The 22,406-nt window shown below is 45.4% G+C and overlaps 1 protein-coding gene across 1 annotated transcript in view; it reads right to left on the reverse strand.

The window, feature by feature from the left end:
• Positions 1–22,406, reverse strand: part of dachs (unconventional myosin-IXb-like dachs) — a 57,976-nt gene that overhangs the window by 32,989 nt on the left and 2,581 nt on the right. The window contains exon 3 of the mRNA XM_018028317.2: positions 6,531–7,475. Within this exon, the coding sequence (XP_017883806.2) occupies positions 6,531–6,864 (334 nt within the window). The 5' untranslated portion in view covers positions 6,865–7,475. The remainder of the gene's footprint in view (positions 1–6,530; positions 7,476–22,406) is intronic.

The raw sequence follows: 22,406 nt of genomic DNA on the forward strand, positions 1-22,406 counted from the left end.
CTGCGAGCCGAGTTCGCATAGAAGGTAATAAATACACCGCGGATCCGGCGGCCGAACGATCTAATTATGCCTGAACAATGGCCGCGTATCGGACGGGGCCAGCTGAAAAGCTGATAAAAGCGAATAAAACCGGCAGTCGCGTCGGTTCACCCCGTTCACCGATCGGCGAATTTTAAAAACCGACTCGCCGCGCCTCGCCGCGCTGCGCCGGCACAAACTACCCTGTGTCTCTCCGCTCACGGCGCACGGCTACGGGCCGAGCGTAGTGATTTATCTCTTCCCCTCTTCGTAGGAGTCTCTCTCGGTTCTCGCGCGTTGAATCCGTCTTGATTTATAACGAGGCCGCGGCTCGCATCGATGCTTCATAATGCCTTGTAATTACCAACGGTTCACCAGAAAAATTACGCTGTCCGAGATAAGGTTCCGGTCTCTCGGGCTCGGGCGACGAAACCTTTCATCCCTAGCCACCCGTCTTCTGATTAATGATTCCGTGCGACAAGCGACGCAACGTGCGTGGGACTTCGGTCCCGGCGACAATTTCTCCTCTCGTCGACTCCGAGTTTCGAGATCTCGCGTGCAATTGAACTAATTTCAAATCTTTCTCGCAATTAGAAACGCCTCGGCGTCCTGATTTCTAATGTAAGAAGAGACCCACAAAGAAAACGTAATAGACAGATAATCGACTCAATCTGTGTTGTAAATTGTGCAATAAAATTGACTGTGACGACAGGAGGTTTGTGCAAGTGGCACCGTTCTCAGAATCGAACACGAGCGCGAAACGTGTCACGACGAAGACTGAGAAAGCTGGCGCGTGATTTATGGGTACAACACCTGACGGTATTTTGTTCGCTTTTACATCAGCCGTTGTTACGTTTGCATCCAGTTCCAGACTTTTTTGCTCTGCTCTCCTCCCTTGTCCCATTAGCAATGCCTCGGTCATTACGAACCCCCAGTCGATTTCCCGTGGCTAATAAATCCCGATGAAATTTCCATCCTCGCCTTCGTTTCCCTTCTCTCTTCCTACGGAAGCTCGTCTGTCTAAGTCTCCTTTCGAGGAATTAGCTCTTCCTACCAACGGAAGCCGAAGTAATATCACAATGCACAATGTAACCGGAATTTTTACTTTGAATTACAGTAGTTCGAATTCTTTTTTCAAACCAAATTAATCCGATGCGAATTGAAGGAAACCGCTGGGTAATTGAATCAGGTAATTGCAGTTTGTACGAATCGTCAGTTTTAATTCCTCCTTAATCCACACCGTTATCGAATGTTAAATAAAGAATCTGGAGCTAGAAAGTCGTGCAGTCAAATATTTAATCACGACCATGGTTAATCCTTTCGTCCAGAATCAATATTATCCTTAGACGCGATTACCGCGTTATTCCAGCTCCTCACCTCGGGGTCAGGACAAAGGAATTCTTTTCTCGATAAAAGCTGAAATCATTGTCGATGAACAATGAATTTTAAAGTGAACTAGCTATCCACCGGATCCCGCGAACTTTATCCGAATACAGAGAATCGATAGATGAAACCAGATAAAAAGAACGCTTAACCGGCGAAATCCTACAATAGAAGGCGAGCCTGGCTGGGCCATGTCGTTAAAATAATTCACAATCCGACCAACTAATCCCAGTTTCGTTTGGAACGCGTACTTCGTCGAACAGGATAAACGGTCTGAACGCATTTCAATTTAACATCGAGTTTAAGCCACGAAAGAATCGTTTTTCATACGTACCGCGATGGACCATTGTTTAAAATTCTAGTTCGTGTAGCTCTTCTATCCAGCAATTTCGACGCACAAATCTTTCAATCAAATCGGAGAATTTCGTGGCACAGGTCCGTCAACGGAACACGTTATAGCTATGATTGCTCGTCGATAACGCGTAACAAAGGCTGCGAGCGGCGTTGAATTATTATAAAAGCGCATCGGAAAAGCGGTCGCGTGCATCCTTCCGATCGACGCACGCCACCGGACGCTCAACAGGCCCGGAAATTGATTTTATTCGCATCGACGCGACGCGACGGTACGCGTGAATTCAGAACTGTTCTCTTGTTCGAAATATCAATTTTCATAATAAATGAGCACCATAAATTTGTCCGGATAAATATGGGAGTAAACGCGCGCGACCGCTTTGCTTAGAGGCTTCGGTGATATACAGGGACTCGCGGTCTGCGTGATTTATACGCGCGGCTAAGTAAATTCGAAGCAACGTCCAGGAACGCTGTTTCCTCCTGGTAGACTGGCCAATTTGCCAGGGGTTCTTTCCGACCATGCGTGTCCCTTTTACCTTGACTCTTGATTTATAGGATACGCTTTTTTTCCTGAATCTTATTCGATTGTCATCGAGAGGAATTGCACGTACACGTATCGCCCCCAATCAATGCCGACGCGTTCACCCGGTAGCGAACGACTGGAACTTATTATCCCCTTATTCATCGACGCAGAATCAAAAACGAGGGAACGCTTTCAATTACCGGACAAACGAGCCTTTTGTTGTTTTCATCTATACATATATTTCAATGGAAGGAAGCGACGCGTAGGATGCAACCACGCGGCCTCCATCATCCGGACACCTCACGATCGCAATAAATCAACGGGCAACCTAATTAACCGACGGCCCGGCCCATAATGGGGGGCTTCATTACCAGCGAGCACGCTAATTACGTGAATCTACGGCTGACACACCACCGGGCTGAACGTAAGTTTACGTGGCCGTTTTCACGGGACGCGATTCCGCGTTATAATGTGTTTGACTGCTGATCGTTTTGCTGAATCCTCCAATTATCCCGCACGCGCTACTATCGGTCTATCTCGCGCGAAAACCTCGTTTCGTACGTATTGTGTCCTACGATTTTTAAAATAGATGAATAATACAGCGATTAAAAATAAAAGAATCCTACAACTCTTCCTGTTACGAAGTATGGTGTAAGTAAGGTGTATCAACCTCTTTAGAAAGTAATAAAGATGAGAAGACCAGAATCCCCCCACCTTCCCAATCACCATGCAAAATTAGGAAAGAATGCGAGACTTCATGGTATTCCAATCGATTTATGCAGCGTGAACAATATTTCTAAAAAATAGTATTCAGGTGAGCTCGCGGCGTAAAATTGCTGGTTTATCAAAGTTTTTTGCGCCCTTCCATCCTCGCCTCCGTTCTGCGTCCACCGTCGTTTCTTTTATCACCGTTCCAGCGGAATTTCGTCCGCGTGACTTGCTGACGCGATACGACGACAACGACAAATGGAAGAAGTTGTATGAAGAAAGTTAAGAACTAGAATAGGAGGCGTTATCTTTCGGATGGAGGTGCACGTTTGATTTCCGTCGCGGCGCGGCCGGCAGTAAACAAACGAGAGATTGGAAAATGATACTGGATAGAAAACGATTCACGAAATCTGCCCGGACGATTAATATGATAAAATGGTCGGTCCGATACGTGAACGTTAATTGTTCATCGGTCGGTATGCGCCAGCCGCGTTGTGATTACGTTGATTATAAAACACGATGTAATTTTGTCCACGTAATTACGCGGCCTTTATATTCTGATCCAGGGAAACAACCGCGGAATTTACTCGTAATTGCGTATTCCGCGCTGGTAATCGTCCCGTTTCCCAATTTTCTTTCCAATCCGAAGAGAAATTAGTAGAAATTATACCTATAACGCGATCGAATCGTAACTACTCATCCCTCGAATGTTTTACCATTTACGACCTTTAACCTCTATGCGAGAGAGCTCTTCATTTCCAGTTAAATAATTTTATTGTAAACGAACCCGCTGATTTTCCGCGCGGATACCCACCGACGCGACTACTCGAGGGGATATTTAATTAAAGATTCCGAGGGAGAACGTGGAGGGCCCAAGGGCGAAACGGGATTCGAATACACGCGGCAAGATGGGCAAACCGTGATAACCGATGATTTGATAGTTAAGAAACTTTTTAGAAGTTGCTGCTTCTTGAGAGGAACGCGCGCTAGTTGCTCTCCGCGCGGTTAACAGCGTCCGGGACTTTCTGTTTTCGACCGACCGACTGAAAAGAAAACTTTGCCTAACCGTGATTAAAGGAAAAGAAACTTATCTCCGTGATCTACGCACTGGCTTATCTTTAAAGCAGCAAACTTCGGGCCAGCGATAATGAGACTTCGAATCAGAACGAAGAATCTCCTTTATCTGGAGTGCTTTAGAATTACGTCGAGAAGCGATGTTAACCGAATTTGTCTTTTCATTCTATCTCCGATAACTTCCTGTTGTTGAAATCAAAAAGGCAGTCCACTAGAAATAGTATTACGAAATATGGCGGATATAAACTGCAGATGTCAATCATTTATATGAACAAAATTGATGTCACACTCGACGGAATGCAAAAAGTTAACTGGAACTTAATGTATATTTTACTATCTATTATAAAATTACATTTGACATCAATTGGCATTACATCATGTTCACGTTTATGCTCGGGGAAGTTTCGTGATCTATTAAGTGTAATGATAGCGGAGCAAAAAGAGCCAATTGTAACGATACCAGAACCGACAGAGAACTTTGCACGTTCATCCCGCAGTATTCGTTTTACGCGTCAGACAAGATTACCGTCAATTCTACTGGGTCCAACTAGCTCTCAACTCGCAGAGCGATGATAATGCAAGAGCGCCTCTTAAACCGCCAGTTCTGCTCCAAAATACAGGATGTAATGGCTCGATGCGTTAAATTCTATAACGTATCTTGGAAACGAACGTAGTCCATTTACGATGACGAATGTGATTAGCATTTTGACATCAGAGGAATTAGTTTGCCCATTGAGTCCATTTTTCAAGAGTTGTTCAACATAATTCTACATTTAAGTACTTCACTGATCTTTCACTCTTATTAAATCGAATTAAGACTGTGAGAAAGCTGAAAAGGAGCATACATAGGAGCTTTTACTTAAACGAATAAGGAAGAACGAAATAGGAAAATCTTTGTGAAAATTCCAAGAAGGGAATGGTTCTGGTGCGCGACTTAATTTCAATTCCAAGTCGCGAGAAGGCTTTCCACGGGATTACACCGGAAAGCTCCCTCTTGACGCTGCAACCCAAATATTTATTGCCGTGTAAAAGTTCTCAAAGGTCGCGTTGCGCGAAACAAGGCACGGGGCGCGCGCCCTTTGAGGCAGTCGGAAATGGGTGCTACGTTCCTCGCGTTCGACTGTAATCCCCCTTTTTCCGGTTAAATTCTATTACCCGTAAAAACATGAAACCGTGGAAACCGTGGCGGCGTTCTTCACGGTGTAATTACATTCTTGTTGAGGGGCAAACCTTATTTCCATAAACGCTAGAAGAGAACGGCATCCGATAAAGCTTAGCACTACGAATTATTTTTTTCTTTTTACCAATTACACACAATTAAATAGCTATTACACACAAGCGTGATTATGCCATAACTATCATAACGTTAATTATCTCGGCTTTCGAAAAAATATTAAATAAGGAATTTAAATTCATAATCGTATGTAAATGGAGACGCAAGTTCGGTGTTGCCGTTAAACCTAATCAATGGAGAAGCGCCCGAGCTGACGACACGAGTAGGGGTGGCAAATTAACTTTTCCATTCATAATTTACACGAGCTTGAACGCGGCTCGATTAATGCGGAACATTAAATCAACTGCGTTAATGCGCGCCGCTGCATAAATACGTAAAGCTCGTTAAAAACAAAAATTAATGCCCCTCCGGCAGTCTCGCGGACTGCGAAATTCCCCGCGTTTCACGGGCCCGCGATCGTTAAGTACGTCCAGCTAACGAAATTATCGCCGTCGACCGGCGAAATCGAAATTAACATCAAAGAGAGGCACCACGCGCCCTCCCACACCCTCCCTTCCTCCTTTATCAAGACCCCTATCGTTCGATCGTTACCCCGTTTCTATCTCGCTAAAAATTCAAGGTTCTATTGACTTGTGGTTTATCATGTTTCAATAGGATGAGATAAAGTATCGCGGGAGATAATTCATTCCCATTTTCAGACATTTTCAGAAACTCCCAACAGCTAGTTTATAATTAATAGTACGAAAAGAATAGAGAAATTATAGATACAGTAAATGTGAAATTCACTTTGCGGGGCGAAAGCGCGTTTTTTGGGAAGGGATATCCAATTACCCGAACGATGCGTTTCATTGCCCAAAAAAACAACAGCGACAATGTAACCACCGCGCCGGTGAAAGTAACGAGAAACGGCGATTTAACCGAGATCGGACCCTATTTTCGATGCATGCAGAACGGGTTGAAACGGTTCCCCGTAAATTGTCATCCGATTGTTCGTTCCTCATACGTAAATCTATTACCGTCGACGCGAGGTCTCTACACCGGCCAGGTGCATAGTGACGCCTGTCCCATAAACTGCCATAAAGTGGCACTGTGTTCGATCAACGCTGCGGAACACGATTTATCGACGTTCGCGGTACCAATCGACGTTCATAGTAGATCTAATCTTCTATGAAGCCGAATACACGATTCGTTCAAAGACTTCCCTTCAAAGCGATCAAACATTTACGAACTCAGACTCACCGGAAGACAGTTTGGACCTCTGCAGCAGCCAGGTCTGCAACGCCAGCCGTTCCCTGTGCCTGCAGAAGAACTCCGGCCTGATCCCATGCCTCTTGAGGAACTCGTCGCACTTTCTGAACGCAGCCAAGGCCTTCGCCGCCTCGACCTCGTCGATGTCCACGAGTACGTTCGGGCACGAGCTTCGTCTCGAAGACGAAGAACGCTCCTCGTACGTCTCGTCGGGCAGAAGCATTCCCATTCCTTCGGGATAGAGCCGCCACCTGCTTCCCTCTACCTTTTGACGGTTCTCGCCGATCTGGCAACTTCCAACTTGCGGCACTCGTCCAAAGCACATATTAACCGGGCCCTTTGCCTCAGAAAAGCGTTTCTAATCGGCCAGAAAAACGAGTCTCTTCCGCTTCTCACTCTTCGCTGGCGAACAGTTAATTTCCCGCGATGCGGACGACCTTGAGAAAAAGTTTCTAATGAGATTTCATCGCGATTAATAGGATTCCGTCGTGGAGGTCGTCGTCGTCGTCGTCGGTTGCCCGAAGCGCGATCATCGTCACGGTCGACTCGAGTTTCTTCTTCCTCTTCGAACACCTCCGAGTCCCATGGTCGCTAATTGAATCGAACCCCGGAGGAGGATCGGTTTCTGTGAGAGAATCCAGGTTGATAGCCGAGTCTCAAAGGTTGCCTCCTTCAGGAGCTATTCGTCTCGCGGCTACGTGGTTCGAATTCGAATACGTTCCGTGAAATCGATCGTCCGTACATCGATCCGGATCGAGCTTTCACCCGATTCGACGACTGTTCAAGCCTCGACCTCGGCTTCGCCCTTCGATCGATGCCTTCGCTCTTGATTCCGTCCAGAGGCGACTTTCCAACAACGATGCCTTCAAGGTACAGGGGTATCGCTTACGCCTGACACACTTCCGTACCATTGTTCTTTCTGGTTCTCCCAATAACCTGCAAAATAGATCACGTTTCGCGTGAACGAGTCAACGTTGCATTGCTTAATTAGTCATTCAACAAAAAAACCGTTAATTAAAAGATGAGAGAAGAAAGATAAATTGAAATTAATATTAACAGATGACTAATACAATTCTAACGTAGAAAATACAATATTATATAATTAAAACATTTTTGATAAAAAATAAACCATTGTGCTGGAACTGAAAACCGCACGACGAATTGGAAATATTTCTTTGATAATAAAAAGCCACGCTAGGAATATGTAATAAATCGGATCGTTTTGAATGGAAAATTGATACATTTCCTGATTATGAAGCACGAATAAAACAACGGCGCGCCGAGAGTTACTGCGGATATTCATGGGATTATGGGAGACAGCGGTACGATTTAATAGCGCGACCATTTCCATTTTAGAGGTTTCGGCAACAATAAACATATTAACGGTCCCACTACCACAATTACAGCGCGCGTATCCATTCAACTCGCGACAAGCAAACGCGTTTACCGAAATCCGCTTCATTTTTTTTACGCTTAAATAAAGTTGCTGAATTAAAAATGTTTCATATTCAATTTCTCTCTGGGTAATTTGATCCGATTTTCGATAGCCAGACGTTCCATCGGTAACGGCAAGAACAAGTCGACGAAACTTGTTCTGTGCTTTCCAAGAAAGATTAATTTACTCCATGATAGAGAGGGAACGTCCATAAGAGGCCGTGCGCCATTAATTAACGAAAACACACCGGCGATTTGGTTGCGACACGGCGTCCAGTAGCGTTGACGATCGTTCGACACGCGAACACGGTTAATCCTCCTTTAATCCCGCAGTTATAAACATTATTGTCGTTCTCCTCTTATTTAAAGAATTGCGCGCAAGGGTATCTTTCCACGAACGCAGGTACCATCGGATTTACTCGAAACGCGATTGCTCAATCGTCCCGCAAAGGCGGTACCGTTAACTCGGCTCGTTATCGCGCGGAAACATTCATCAGAAGGTCCCATGGGATGCGTGACACGTTAAATGTGTGGAGGCCGCTTTAAATCGCCACGCATAAAGATCACGATGAACGAGAGGGAAGAAACGGTGACTCGACACGTGCCACCCAACGTGAATTACAATATTCGTGGACCCATCGGTGGTTCAATGCACGCACGTCGAGATCGAGATCGGAATCGACTGCCTGTGCCTTCGTTTACCTATCGAGCAAGAAATCTAACTAAAGAAACGGTGGTAGATCGTTTAAGAAATTCCTATTTAAAAAATATCCATCTACGTCTGATCTAAGATTTTATTTTATAAAATTGAATAGTCTTAAAAGAAAATAACTTCACCAGTGATTTTTTAAAAACTGTTTTGTTCTACTGACAGTAAGACGTTTGCCAATATATAACTAGATGTTTCTAGTTTGAAAGGATTTTCAGTGAAAAGGAAGAGCGAGACATATACGCATAAAACTCCATAATGAATTATGACGCAATTATTCTTTGAATAGTGGCTGCTAATGCTCGCGGCACACGACTAATCGTCCATCATAGCGGAGTCGTTATGCTTTTCTTGGCTCTCGTGGTCTCCTTTCTTCCTCGGCGTCGAAACGGTGGAGCCCGCGGCGACAGCGCGGGAACCTCGCGAACCCTCCTATCCGTCTGATAAATTTACGTCCAATGAGTTTAAAGCGCATTAGTGCACGATAAATTTCGTCCTTTACTTCGTGAGCCTCGCGGCAACATCCACTAACAACTATCCTCGTGATCCATATTTCCCCTGCCTCATGCAAATACACCCTCGTACGCAAACAAGCCGTTCACGAATAATATTGTAAAATCGGATGTACGAAGGGGGTATGTATGAACAGATGAAAATTTGTGAGGTATGAATAAACAATCAGAAATAAATATTCTCTATTCTTCCATTGGAACTATCCACGATTTATTGTACGATTTGTTATATAACTTATTATATGTTATGACTACATGATTTACTACATAATGTATAATTTGGTTACTAATTTGAAATGTTTATTAGACTCCTTGGTAGATATTAAGCACTTAGAAATTGAATATGAGATATCAAAATATTAGTCAGAAGATCCCAAGTAGAGAATGGAGAATCTGCTTCTAATTTCCAAATTACGGACACGAGAGCACGAAGTCCGGCCTCGATCCTCGTAAATCGATAGCGGCACGGCAGTAAAGAGCAATGTAACGAAAGCAACGCCGGCCACGCGAAAGTTGGTTTAAACTCTCCGCTCCGTTCCGTGGGGAGATTTACCTTAGAACGTAAAGCGGGGTCGCGATAATTTTATTTCGCCGACCGTGTAAGCCGTTCGGCTGTGTTCATCGCGTGCGTGTGTCGGGCATATAATATGCAACGCGAACACGTGCATCCTGCGCCCCGTCTGTTTGCGAATCGTGGGAGATACGAGCAAGGAGGAAAATGAAGCGCGAGTTGGAAACGAGCATACGAAGAGAGGAAATTAAAATAGAACGAGAGAGCATTTTCGGCAAGGGTAGATCTTTCAATAGGGAACAGAAGTATCTACGCGATCTCTCGTTTGGGAACAATGAAAATGAAGAGGAACGTAAAGTGAACACATGGAAAATGGCAGGAAGAGTATGAATAACTGGACAAAACCGCGCAGCGAATGAAACGAGCGTGGAGGAGGATTAAGATAGCGAGGCCGAGAGAAATGAGAAAGATATTCTCTTTACGTCTACAAAGGGAACAAAGCGTACGCATGTTTCAGAGGGCGAGAGTTAAACAGCGTGTATTTAAGAACGTTCGCGTTACTCTCGGCTTTTAGCCGAACCACGTTTAAGAAACGCATACGTTCCGCGAGGGCGAGCCTGTGATTAGGGGCCCGGTCGGGCCCTCGGGGGTTATAACCGCCCACTACACCGTGCCAAACAGAGAAGAAGAAAACCGTGGCGAGAGAGAACGAACAGCTTTCAGACTTCTTCGCGGGTCCGCGTGGGAACGTATCGGCTCGTCTATCATCTTAACCTCCCTCGCGTTTCATCCTCTCCACCCGAAGGCTGGAGGAATGCGCCCAACCCCGTACCGTCGAGCACACAGGGTGATTATAAAGTACTTATCGCGTACCGGAATCGTGTTACATTCGATCGGATTTACCCGATTGCGTTTCGCCCAGCCACGCTCCTCGCCGATCCCTCCTATCCGACGGGATATCGAATGAAATTGTAATTTTAACTCTACACGGTGATGGATTTTCTGCGCACGCGAAATCTCGAATACGTGTTGGCTGCCGGGCAACAGCGTACTTCCGGATTACGGTATTGGAAGACGAATAAATTTACCTGTCTCCCGGATGTAACATGTTCATTGGGTTATCTATCGGGATTGGATTTATACGTGGGGATAATTAAATTGTCCGGACGTGTAATTGATACTTTCTTGATATATGTGTACACAGTGGTTTCTCTTTTGATATTCAAAAATTGTACGAGAGGCAAATTGCCGCGTAATCGATTTCATCGGTTTAGTTCTTTCGCGGAGTTCCTATTCGCGAATGTGAACCGCATTCGCAACAGGGGCAATTTTACTGCACACATTAAAAACTTCCACTTTGTGAACTCGTTACGTGACTCAGCACCGGCAATTTGGCGCGATCCGAAGGAAGGAAAAATTCTAAGCGAACTATAAAGCGTTATCTTCTGCCAGCTGCCGTTTTTCCACGCTTTAAGCTTGCCAGAGTGATACTCGAATCTTTAGAAACGGCGCTGTTCTAGCTATTTCGACGCGTTTCCCGACAATTTCAAAGAAAATCTAAAGATATTTTACAAGACTACAGTCTCGGATTCTCAAAAGATTTCTCGAATCCGCTTGGAACACCCGCAGTATACAAGAAAGACCGCGAAACAAAATACGGCCGCGTACATGTATAATCAAGCGAAAAGAAAAAAGGAAAGGAGAGAGGGTTGTAGATTGGTGTGCGAGACGGGCAGCAAAGTGGCGAGTCGTGTGTTGTACACACTCGGCGTTGATGATGACGTGCTGATGTTACGCTGCTATTACTTAGCATCCCCCTCCCGGGATCAATGCCAACGGGTAGTGTAGGTCACGGAATCGCCACCACGGAACAACTGAACATCGATGTACACACCGTGAGAAACGAATTTTTTAATCTCTCGCGAGAAATGGATCTTACGTTCAATCTGTGTACTTTTGTACGAAACTTTTGAGAAGATACACAATTTTCAGAGAAGCAAATTCTTTGGAACCGTGACTCCATCGACGACGTTGAATCTCATTCAATTTCCTGACGGCAGAAACTCGGCCCAGTTTCCATCGGAAAGAATCCCTGGACGTACGCAGGATGAGAGGACGGGTCGATTAGTCGGGGCAATAGTCCGTGGGATTAAAACCTCGCTGGCGACGAGCAATTTGTATTCCGTCCGCGGGGTACACCCCCTCGAAGAATCTTGGCGCCGCCGTCTCGCCAATCCGCCCCAAGGACACCCGTTAGATCGCGAGCGTGCATCTGTTCCCGCGGCCATGGGACACGTTGCGTTCCCTATGCCGGAACAGGGATTCAGCGGGTGGCAAAAAAGCTTAATTAAAATTCCAGTCTCGGTAAGTCTGCTCGCGGAAAGCGTCGACGAGGGCAAAGAGGGAAAAAGAGGCGGGCAAGGAGTGGGTGCTGGTTGGCCCTGGTCGACGCGACGCGACGCGAGCGAGCGGTGACGTCTCGAGAAAACGCGGAAATAAATAAGCTGCGGCGCACTCGGAATATTTCAAAGGCTGCCCCTGTTCCCGACGTGCTCGCCGGCGAGCTTTATTCGGCGAGAAACGCGAGCGCGACGTCGCCTCGTTCGAGAGCTTTTTACCCCGAACCATCCCCTTCCGGGTACCGAGCTCTCTCTTTCATTCGAGTACAGGCGATTCAAACGTGCATAAACGAACCTTGTGCCTGACTCTCTGAAGGCACGCACGCGGAGACGTTCTTTAATTCCCGAACGCGCCGAGCTCTACCCGCGCCTTGTCTCTCTACTACCGCCACGAAATTCAATGATGATTTTGTATTAAGAAATGCTTCGCCAGCTATTTTTCTCGGCGATAGGAAAATCCATTAAATGAATGATATAACGGTACGAAAGAAATTAAGCATAATTTTTTAGAAATTACTTAATTAATACAATTGTGGAATAAACCAACTATAGATAGAATACGTTGAGATCTTTATTATTGTGCAAAGATAAAAGAATCGAGAACGGGTCAGTGACCTTCGACAATGGTTAACCCGATCAGTGTCAGACACCAGAGCCGTAAAACACGAGATAATCCGGTACTAGGAGGAGGATTGGCCAGCCGTGTCTGTGTAAGATGACACGTCGATAGAGATTTCGTCTTCTACCGTCCGGTTGGACGGTCACCCTCCGCAACAGGTGTCAACGCAGTCGACGGGCCGTTAAAAAATAGAAAACCACTGACCAGATAACCGGAGTTTCCATCGGGAGTGAGACAGTTGAAAAATCCCGGGGGCGCAGCGGGGTGGCCCGATCGGCCAGAAAATATTTTAAGCCGCGGAATCGCGACCGAGATCGATCGCTACGTCCACGAAAATGAATACCGGCTAACGAAAAATCGACCAGTGAACTCAAACCCGCAGTCGTATTTCACCTAGCTAGAGAGAACGTAACCGCAGTAGTTGACCAACATCTGGATGGTTTAAAACACGACCACAAATCACGATATGCTTACCTAGACTGAAATAAGGCGTCCAAATCTTTCTAGGAATGTATTTAAGCGAATGTTAGTATCTTTATAATGCAAGTTAAATCACTATATGTATGAGGAGTCTGAAGCAGTGTACGTGAGAATAATTATTATCAGAGAATTGGTAAATTCGACGGTTCGGCTACCCGCCGCGAGAGCTTAAACACCGATACCTGGACGAATTTTTCGATATATCTCCATGGCGTGCTCTCTGGACTCGCTTGGCCATGAGTGCCGTGACCTTCCGACCCGCGTTCACTCGGTACACGATGTACCATATAATTAGAGGGTCAGGCCAGTGGTGAGGTCCCTCCCTCCAAACTCGACGCTCCCACATCGCACGTTGGAAACATCAACGGGCCACGAGAGGGACGAAGAGGGAGGAACAGCCTTGGCCTTACGAAGAGAACGGAAGAGAAAAGAAAGAGACAGGGTAACGGACGAAAGAACGGCGGCCGGAGATCTTTTATCGTTAATTTATCCGTCGAAGATTTCACTTAATTCTTTAATGAACGAGTACCGGGGGCGCGCGTGCACGAAACCGGGAAAAAATAGCGACGAAGGCAAATTGTTCCGCTCTCGCGTTCGCTTTGATTCGTCGGAGACTAATTTCACCGCAGGCTGGCGATAATAAATTACGATCAACTCCCAGGGAACTCTCGGCGCTCCGTGTGATAACCGACGCATTCGCGAATTCAACTCCCACTGACGTTTATGACGAACGTTCCGTCAGTGGGTTTCACCGCGGCGTAGTTGAAGAGGTTGTTTATAAATAATTCACGAGTTTAGACCAAGGAAGGGAGATTAATCAAAGGGACGCGGTAAAAATTCTCGGCTCGTTATCTCCGTGTTAGAATCTACACGACGACGTGTACATTCACCAAAAATTGTAAGCCAGCTTATTCTTTATGAGGCTATCGGGTTTCCTCGGCGTAACTCTTAAATTTCTAGAATACGTCCCGTTACTCGTTCTGTTACGACAGAAAATTACTTTTCGACGTCACAGTAAAAACAGGGAATTAATTAAATTCCAAGTTTCGATAAATAAACTTTGCCTTGTAACATTAAAAATACAACCGTATGATATATTTCTGTATCATCAATTAATCACACGAAGATCTCATACAATTACTTTTTAACAACTGTACAAAATCGAAATTAACTTAGTTAAATTTACTCACTCACACAGGACATTCCAGTGTCCTACGTACAAGCTCAGCAAACGTTCGTCGTCACAATTTTCAGGATTCGCGACCATCTGATCCCTCGACAACCGTATAAAAAGCGAGTCACAAATATCGAGAAAAGGAACACGCGCAGACGTTGCGTGGCGCGGCCCTAGACTAATTAAATCTCGATGTTTCACGGTGTCAGCTAGTCGCACCGGACGATCACGATCTGTCAGCCGATAAGCTGCGAGCAAAGGGGATTAAGGAAACGAGCTTGACTCGGTGTCTCCTTCGAGACAGCGGGTTCGATACCTAGGAAGCCCGTTTTCTCTATCGGACAACAAACAATGTGTTAGAGATTGCATTAAAGAACAGATACTCCCGTTGGAGAGACAAAACTTAACATTTAACAGTTTAAACAAATCGACTTCTGGCGAGTTCAAATATGTGTTTTATCGAATAATGATTCCCTACGAAACTCTGAGTGAACGCTCGTTTCATTTCTTTTGTTCATACTTCTTTAAGGATGTATAGGCTATATACTTAAACAATGCTAGCATGTTGAATTTGTTATTATAGATTTCTATTGCTATTAAAAAGCTACCTGCAAAATTTTATATCAATTCATGGGTTTCTTGACTGTATAGCCAATACATCCTTAAACAATTCTGTTCTGTATTGAATTCGAGATCCTCTCGCTTGGAGAATCGGAGACGATCTTCGAATCGGGGGAACCAGGAGCCAGTGCTACTGCGTGTTCGCAGTCTTAAAACGACGATGCGACGATAACGATACGTATGGGCACCGACTAGCTAAACGTCTAGCGAGGGAGCGGGTACGTGTATACGCGCACATACTGTGTACACACGCGAGATGCAGCATCCGAGAATCCGAGAGGAAAAGGAGAAAGAGAACACGATGCCTATTTACCAGCCCCATATTTACACGCGTGCACACCGGGCAGAACCACGTACGTACGTATCCACGGCCCTCTCTTTACCGGCTAATCTCTCATCTTAGATCGCGTCCGGTCGGCGCACGAACCCTTAGACTCGCTCGCAATTATCGCAGTGCCGATATTCGGCTTCAAAGGAAGGAAATCGAGGAAGAATGCCGGAGTTTACGGAACGGAGAACGGTTACACGTTGCCCAGAGAGATCTGCCTACGTAGCAATTAAACGAGAAGTCGAATAGGCGATCGAGATCGAGGGGCGAGAGTGGAAGGTGTTATCCTGTTTCGAAGGATTTTTGTAAAGGTATAATCGTTAAGTCTGTTCGATTAAGGCGTCCGTTGCCTGTCAACCGTCGTTTTTCGGTCAGACACGATGGCTCCGACGTCTTAATGGAGTTTCACAAGTTTTTCCGTCGTTGGAGAGGCAAGAGGCGATGGGAGAGGGAACAGAGAGGAGCTTTTCTCTGAGCCGTGGTAAAAAAAATAACAAGGACGAGAGGCCGTGGAGAACGGCAGAGAGAATTATCGGTGTAATTTGTACCGCTTCGTCTGCGAGAGGCCGGTCCGTAAAGTAACTTCGATCGTTTGGAACGTGACGTATCGCGGCGGGAAGTTTCAAGGAGCGCGGGAACCGTTGATAAACTCGTGTTTGGATGATTGTCGAACAACTGGAAAACGGGTACGACCACGGCTCTCTGACTGTCAAGAGGTGCCCGCTTTAAAGTCGGCAACGCTGCCCGACTATTGGACAGACGTCGCTTATTTATCTTCAGCGAATCTCTAATAAGGGTTGTTTCCTAACAACTCTTTTTCCTAAAGCTGCCGTCTACTGCTTCCTGAACCTCTTGAAAAAAGTGGCCACTTGGAACGATCTCCATTTAAACTATCGTGTTTTAAATTCAAATTTTATATTTACCGCGACTTCAAAGAGATAACGAAGCGACCAATTTATTGCGCGATCTGCCTCTTCGAGATCTACAATTGACCATGTTTGCATGTTGCATGTTTCGCGTGGGACAGGAACGTTATCATCCGGATAGCAGTCTGCATCAATTACTTCTAATTAACCGCGGATAATGTTCACCGATGAAAAGGTTAACGAGTCGCGGCGTAAATCCCCGTCCTGGCCCAGTGTTCGCTCCCGTTTTACCCATCCTCGGAAGACTAGCCGCGTAAGCCGCGGCTTTCAAAGCGACAACCCCCGCGGCGGCTCGTGACGCAAATGCACGCGTGCATGTACGTGATACGTCGCAACCCCCCTCGCTAATCTACCATCTTAGATCCTTAACTGCATTTGCATTCGAGACACGGCGATGTAACGCCGACAATTACGAGACACCAGAATTACCGCGCCACGATTGTAGCAATTATCGCTGCCGTGAGACACTGGGGGTGGCCCGCCCCAGTGATTTGTCCGTTTTCGGCAACCGGACATTATTCGAATTCGAACCGTTTCATACTAACACGTAGACTGCTGATTCTCATGCAAAATATAACATTTGTAATACAAAAAAAGCTATTTAGATCATTTGTTTTATCCTTCAGAAATAATAATATTCATTCCACTTTTCATGTTCTGCATGTCGTTAGATATTGAATGCACTTTCGTTTTTTTTTTTATAAACCCATTACATTCGAGGTCCACTGATAAGGTAAGAATTAAATACGCATCCCACATGAAACAGGTGTGGTTGAAACCGATTATGAAGGATCGCAACCATGAGCGTAATGTTTCATTTGCAATGATCTTTCAATGCTTCTACAGGCTTTGAGGAATAGAGAATAGGAACACCCTGTACTGTAGCGTATTGCGAACGAGTATGGACCACGGGAGAACAAAGTTAACATAGAAAGGGATGGTCGTGGCTATTGTATTGTAATACCGTTGAAACTCGGCCGGGTAATAGGGCGTGCTTACAAGTATTTAGAATGTAACGGGTGTCCTCGCGGCTGCCGGAGTTCCACGCATTCTCGTACGAGCGTAATCTGCCGCGGATCTCGCGTCGTTTCTCCTCGCGAGGGCATGCCTATACCGAATAAAGAAGCGACCGGCAAGAAAATAGAGAAGCGACGAGACTGCATACTAGAGCCACATCCTATTATACATACATATTGTTGTGCGAACCCGGCTATACCAGGTGATCGTTAAATGGAAGATATTACACGATATTAAAGTCTCCCAATTTTGTTCGAATCACGATTTTGGTCCGTACGATTGTAACCGAAGGCAACGAGCTGTCTCGACTCAATAAATCTTGGCCGCGTCTCCAAATTACCGGAACGTCTAAAACGCGCGTTTACTTTCTCAGATTGCTCAATTCTGCGGAAACCTTTCATTAGCGGCGCGAGTACCGACCATCCTTCAAGCTGGTTCGCTTAATACCCATCAAGATATGACGGTTCCCTGTCAAAATTAATCCCATGACCCCGATTACATATTCCCCGGGCGAGGCTATCAGCGGAGAATCCGCCGCGCCGGGGAAGTAATTTCTTTCGCGTATGTACCGGGTGTCGTAACAGGTTCTGCCGCATTTTCTAACGAGCCGAAAACGGTTTACGATTCTTCACGATTCTGTCGCCGGGACATAAAGATAAAGCGTTGAGTGCGGTTATTAAAACCGGCCGCCGTTACATTATGAATTCCTCAGCGGTAAACTCAGCATCGCTCCACCCTAAGTTTTCGTTTGCAAGTCGGCGGCGAAAGAGTTCCCTAGTACAAATTGCACGCCAACGCCGGAACGCTTTCGCGCATCGTAGAGCCCCGAATCAATATCGCAGCGGCGGCCAGATAACCCCGTGGCACGATACCTGTGATTAACACGGGGATCGTTACGAATTTCAAATTAGGGATGATTCACGTCGTTGAAATCGATCTGCGAACCCGATTTGTAAACACGGAGAAACTATAACGAGTATTTTGCGAGAGTAAAGATCGTGTGACACGAGAGTTGAAACTCCGTTAACGTACGCGACCGCGAAGCCAATGCAGGGTCTAAGTAACAATTAAAATTCTTCGACAGCAACGGCGCTGATCGATGCCAGGAACGATAACAAGTTCGAACGCGGCGCGCGTGAAAACCATACGATTCGTGCGGTCCCACGGGATCCGCGTAATGCTCGCAAAAAGCCAGTCCGGCTTCCTCGAGGAAATATCTTAAGTTTCGCCTTGGCATCGGGTTATGATCCTCTTAAAGGCCGGTTTCCCTGCCCTCGCCACGACTGGACTACTCTTTCAAATATCAATTCGAATTAAAATCTCTGAAATATTTAATAAAATTCCATATGAGAAACGAATTGTACCTTTCTGTACGATATTGCAAGCTTATTGCGTAGGATTTCACAATAGGCACGTCCTAATTCACATACAATTGTCAGTGATCAAAGATTCACGCGAGCAGATTGCGGTTATTGGAGGATACTTGGCTACGAATAGGAAGGCTGCTTTATGAATTGATGAATCGAATGGGATTCCATCAATTTTCCACAGATGAGCATCGGGTTTGATTGCGACGAATCAGAAATTCAGATGAGGCTCGCCGCGGTTTCACCGGCGTAAATGAGTTCGAAAATCGACGGAAAGTATCTATCCCCGAGGTATTTACAGATGTAATTCAGTGGGCCCTGCGTAGCCGGGGCACCTAGGAAGCCCTCGCGCACACGGTGGCACGGTTGAATATAAGTCATGAATTAAAGATCAGTCGGACGGAGATTCTAATTAGCCCGGTACACGTGGAACCGGGATTCCTGGCTGCTCGGTGAAAACGTATCGGTTTAATTGGAAAGAAGTTAAGCGTCTTTCAGCGTTGCTGATCCGTCCGGGAAGCTCGAGCGAGCGATACATACTCCACCAAGGCTCGAGGAGGCTTCCTCTAATTATCAACGGGCTCCCAAGATGGAAAAAATTTAAGAAAACTCGAGATCGATATAACCAAACGGTGAAAACCGTTTTTCTCAATTCTACGAAGGGAGGATATGTATAGAGAGGACGCGACTCTGTTTCAACGGACTCGTTTTTATCGAGGAATCGTTTAACTTAATTTGGCAAGCGGGCGATTTACAGACGCGAATGACCGACCCTATTGATTTACAGTTATCCGATCCAATTCTTTTTAAGCATACAGGACATCATTTTATATCATGTAAGCATTGTTTCATGAGAAGTGCAAGAAAGGAGATTCATACAACATCGTTACGCGGAACCAGTTACCATTACTGCTAGTAAAGTTTTATCACGATCGAGATCGTAGTCTTTTTAAAAAAGAGCTGAGATATTCGGTTCAGCAGTTGTTATGTTTGCTTTTAAAGATAGATAAAGCTTATATTTGCATAAGTTTTTAATAAGTTTGACTCTGCTATTTAATAATGTGTAAAACCTGTTAGTCTGAAGCTACGGTCCCAATTTACATTTTGTCATGTTAGCTATTCTCTCTTATGTCTATTGTTTGTACAACAGATGTAGCTGTAATAAACGCCAATGGAGGTTCCAAAAGCTTAATAAAAAACAAGACCAATAGGAGAGGTGCTATCCTTTATCCAACCTGAACTTATCGTTTTGCATACGCGTGAAAACTGCGGAAGCAAAAGTGGCAGAAGTCTCGTTAACGAGCGTAGCGAGATTCCCGATGCAAATCGGGCGCCGTTGGAACGCGAATCGGGTGGACGTTTATTACGAGCAGCGGTGACACTAGAATGGACCACGGTGGACGCGGCTTTTTGCCACATCCTAGTCGTCCGCGCGGTCTCTTACCTTGAAAGGATTAGAGACGTGTCGACGGTCCCGGTTTTTGCCACGACCTCGCACTCGCGACTGTGGAAATATCGCGTTGAACCGTTTTGCGGTTATTCCCAGCTATGAACCGCCGCCGAGCTGACGTATGTAGAAGCTCGACCGCGTACAGTTCCCTTGGACGCGATAAAATTCATCACAGCAACCCGAACCTGTTTTATAACAAACACGTGGACTCTACCTTGTTTCGCGCTCGGTTTTAGTAGGAACGGGATAAAATTCTTTTTAAGAGACTACAGGGATTCTCTCCTACAATATCTCTTCTATTATTATAAAAACTGAATCATATATTTCTAAAATGAAATATTAATCGTCATCTGGTAGAATATATCAAATACACGAATTGTAAAAAAATATACGTATAAACATGGTCCGAGCATATACTTTTAGTTGACAGTGTGTCATGCACGTGAAATGAAGGGTGGGAAACTCGTGCGAAGGGAAAGAGTTGCAGCTGTTGCGCAAGTTTTTCCCGGGAGGAGGCATCGACTCGTTTTTGCGGCAATCGGCGAATTACACGATTCTATTAAAGATACGGGCACGACTCTCCTCTATCCACCTCCCGTTCGCATCGATTCGTTTCCCTCGCAAACGACGATCGTGACCGTTCACCGGCAACCCATACGGGTTTCACGGTCATCAGGTCTTATCTCTCGTAAACGTTCCTTTCTCCTCAGGAACCCGTAACGCACTAGCTAGTATCTAATTTAGTTTCGTACCACTTTCAGACGGTCTGCGATGGACGGGAACTTGCGTTATGTTTCATATTATGTAGGTAACCAGTGATGATACGCGAAGATAGACCGTACACAACTTTGAATTAATCGTTATTCAATGATCGACACGTCCGATTCATTAATAGCGCACGAGACATAAGAGTTTTATGAGAAGCCGTTAAAACACGTTAATGAAAATCGAATCGTTATCACTGATATTCATATTAGATGCAAATTTTATGAGTATTATATGTATATTTCTGATGGTTGATTAGTTTTCTGTTATAAGCATTTAAAAAATGCATTTTATGTAACAATTCGTTTTATCATGTTAACATCATAACTTTTGATATTTCGTACATTTTTATATGTTAGGATTCGTGAAAGCAATCTAGTTAGAAGTCTTGTTGATAGTCACAGCTACTGAATTCTTCCAAGGAGATTTAGCTCGACTTCCCTCGGATTAATCACGGACAGACCGGAATACTTTTTGATTAAACTTGTAACCCGGGATCACTTAAGGACCCTCGTGGTACCGAAACGTTCTTAGGACCGTTACTGAATTACTCGACCGAAGACAGGATTCTTACTGAATTACTCAACCGAGGAGCTGTATCTCGCAAGTCATGTTGCTCGTTCATCAAATAAGAAATACACAGATTCTAGAAACAAGTATCGAAACGACCCAATTACATCTTTCTATTTGATCGGTGTCTTGAACTTTTTCAGTCCGTAAAGAGTTAAAAGTCAACTCGCAAATGTAACTTAAACGAAGTTCTTTAGAGATATCTACAAAATTCCAAAAATAACGAATGCAACCTAAAGACATCAGGAAATTGTTCAAGAAACAACTTGAAATCATAGCCAATAGTCGCTGACGCGAGGCGAACCTACCCCATGGCGGTGGTTCGATTCCTACTCACATTTCCCGTAACCTAATAATGTCACGTTCAACCTCATCCCCCTAATTTCGTACGCAGAGTCATTATGCCGTCGATCGCGATGGAATTTCACTCGATCGGAGGAAATAGGAAAGAAAAAAAGCGAGAAGGGGTGAGAGACATCGCGGATGGAAAACGCAGCGGCACGGAAAGGGATTCAAATGAACTGGAAATCGAGAAGGCGCGGTGCTCGACGTTCCTCCTCGGAGAAAACTGTCGATCCTGGCGTAACTCCGTCCACCGGCGTCTAAGCTCCCGTGAAAGAGGGAAATCCGACGATAATTAATCGAACCTCTCTCGACAATTTTTCGAGCACCCTGTAGACGGTGCTCGACGTCGGCTAATTGATCGCGACTCGCCGCTCTTTGATTGATCGCTCAATCGTGGCCCGAGAAAAGGAGGGCAAACGGGTAGGAAAAAGTGGGGACACTGAAAGCTCGAGCTTCTCGAGGAAAAGCGCACGCGACTCTGTTCTTGAAAACGGATTTTTGTTCGCGGATCGAACCTGTGCCAAGGGTCGAAGGGAAACCGTCGCGTCGCGTCGGCGCGGAGTCGGGTCCGAATAAACGAGCGTAATTATTCCGGCTTTTCGACGCCCCGGGTCATATCGACAACGAGTATTGACAAGCG

This window comes from Ceratina calcarata, unplaced genomic scaffold (genome assembly GCF_001652005.2).
Source record: "Ceratina calcarata isolate Rehan_Ccalc_2016 unplaced genomic scaffold, ASM165200v1 scaffold449.2, whole genome shotgun sequence".
In the NCBI taxonomy this organism is placed as follows: domain Eukaryota; kingdom Metazoa; phylum Arthropoda; class Insecta; order Hymenoptera; family Apidae; genus Ceratina; species Ceratina calcarata.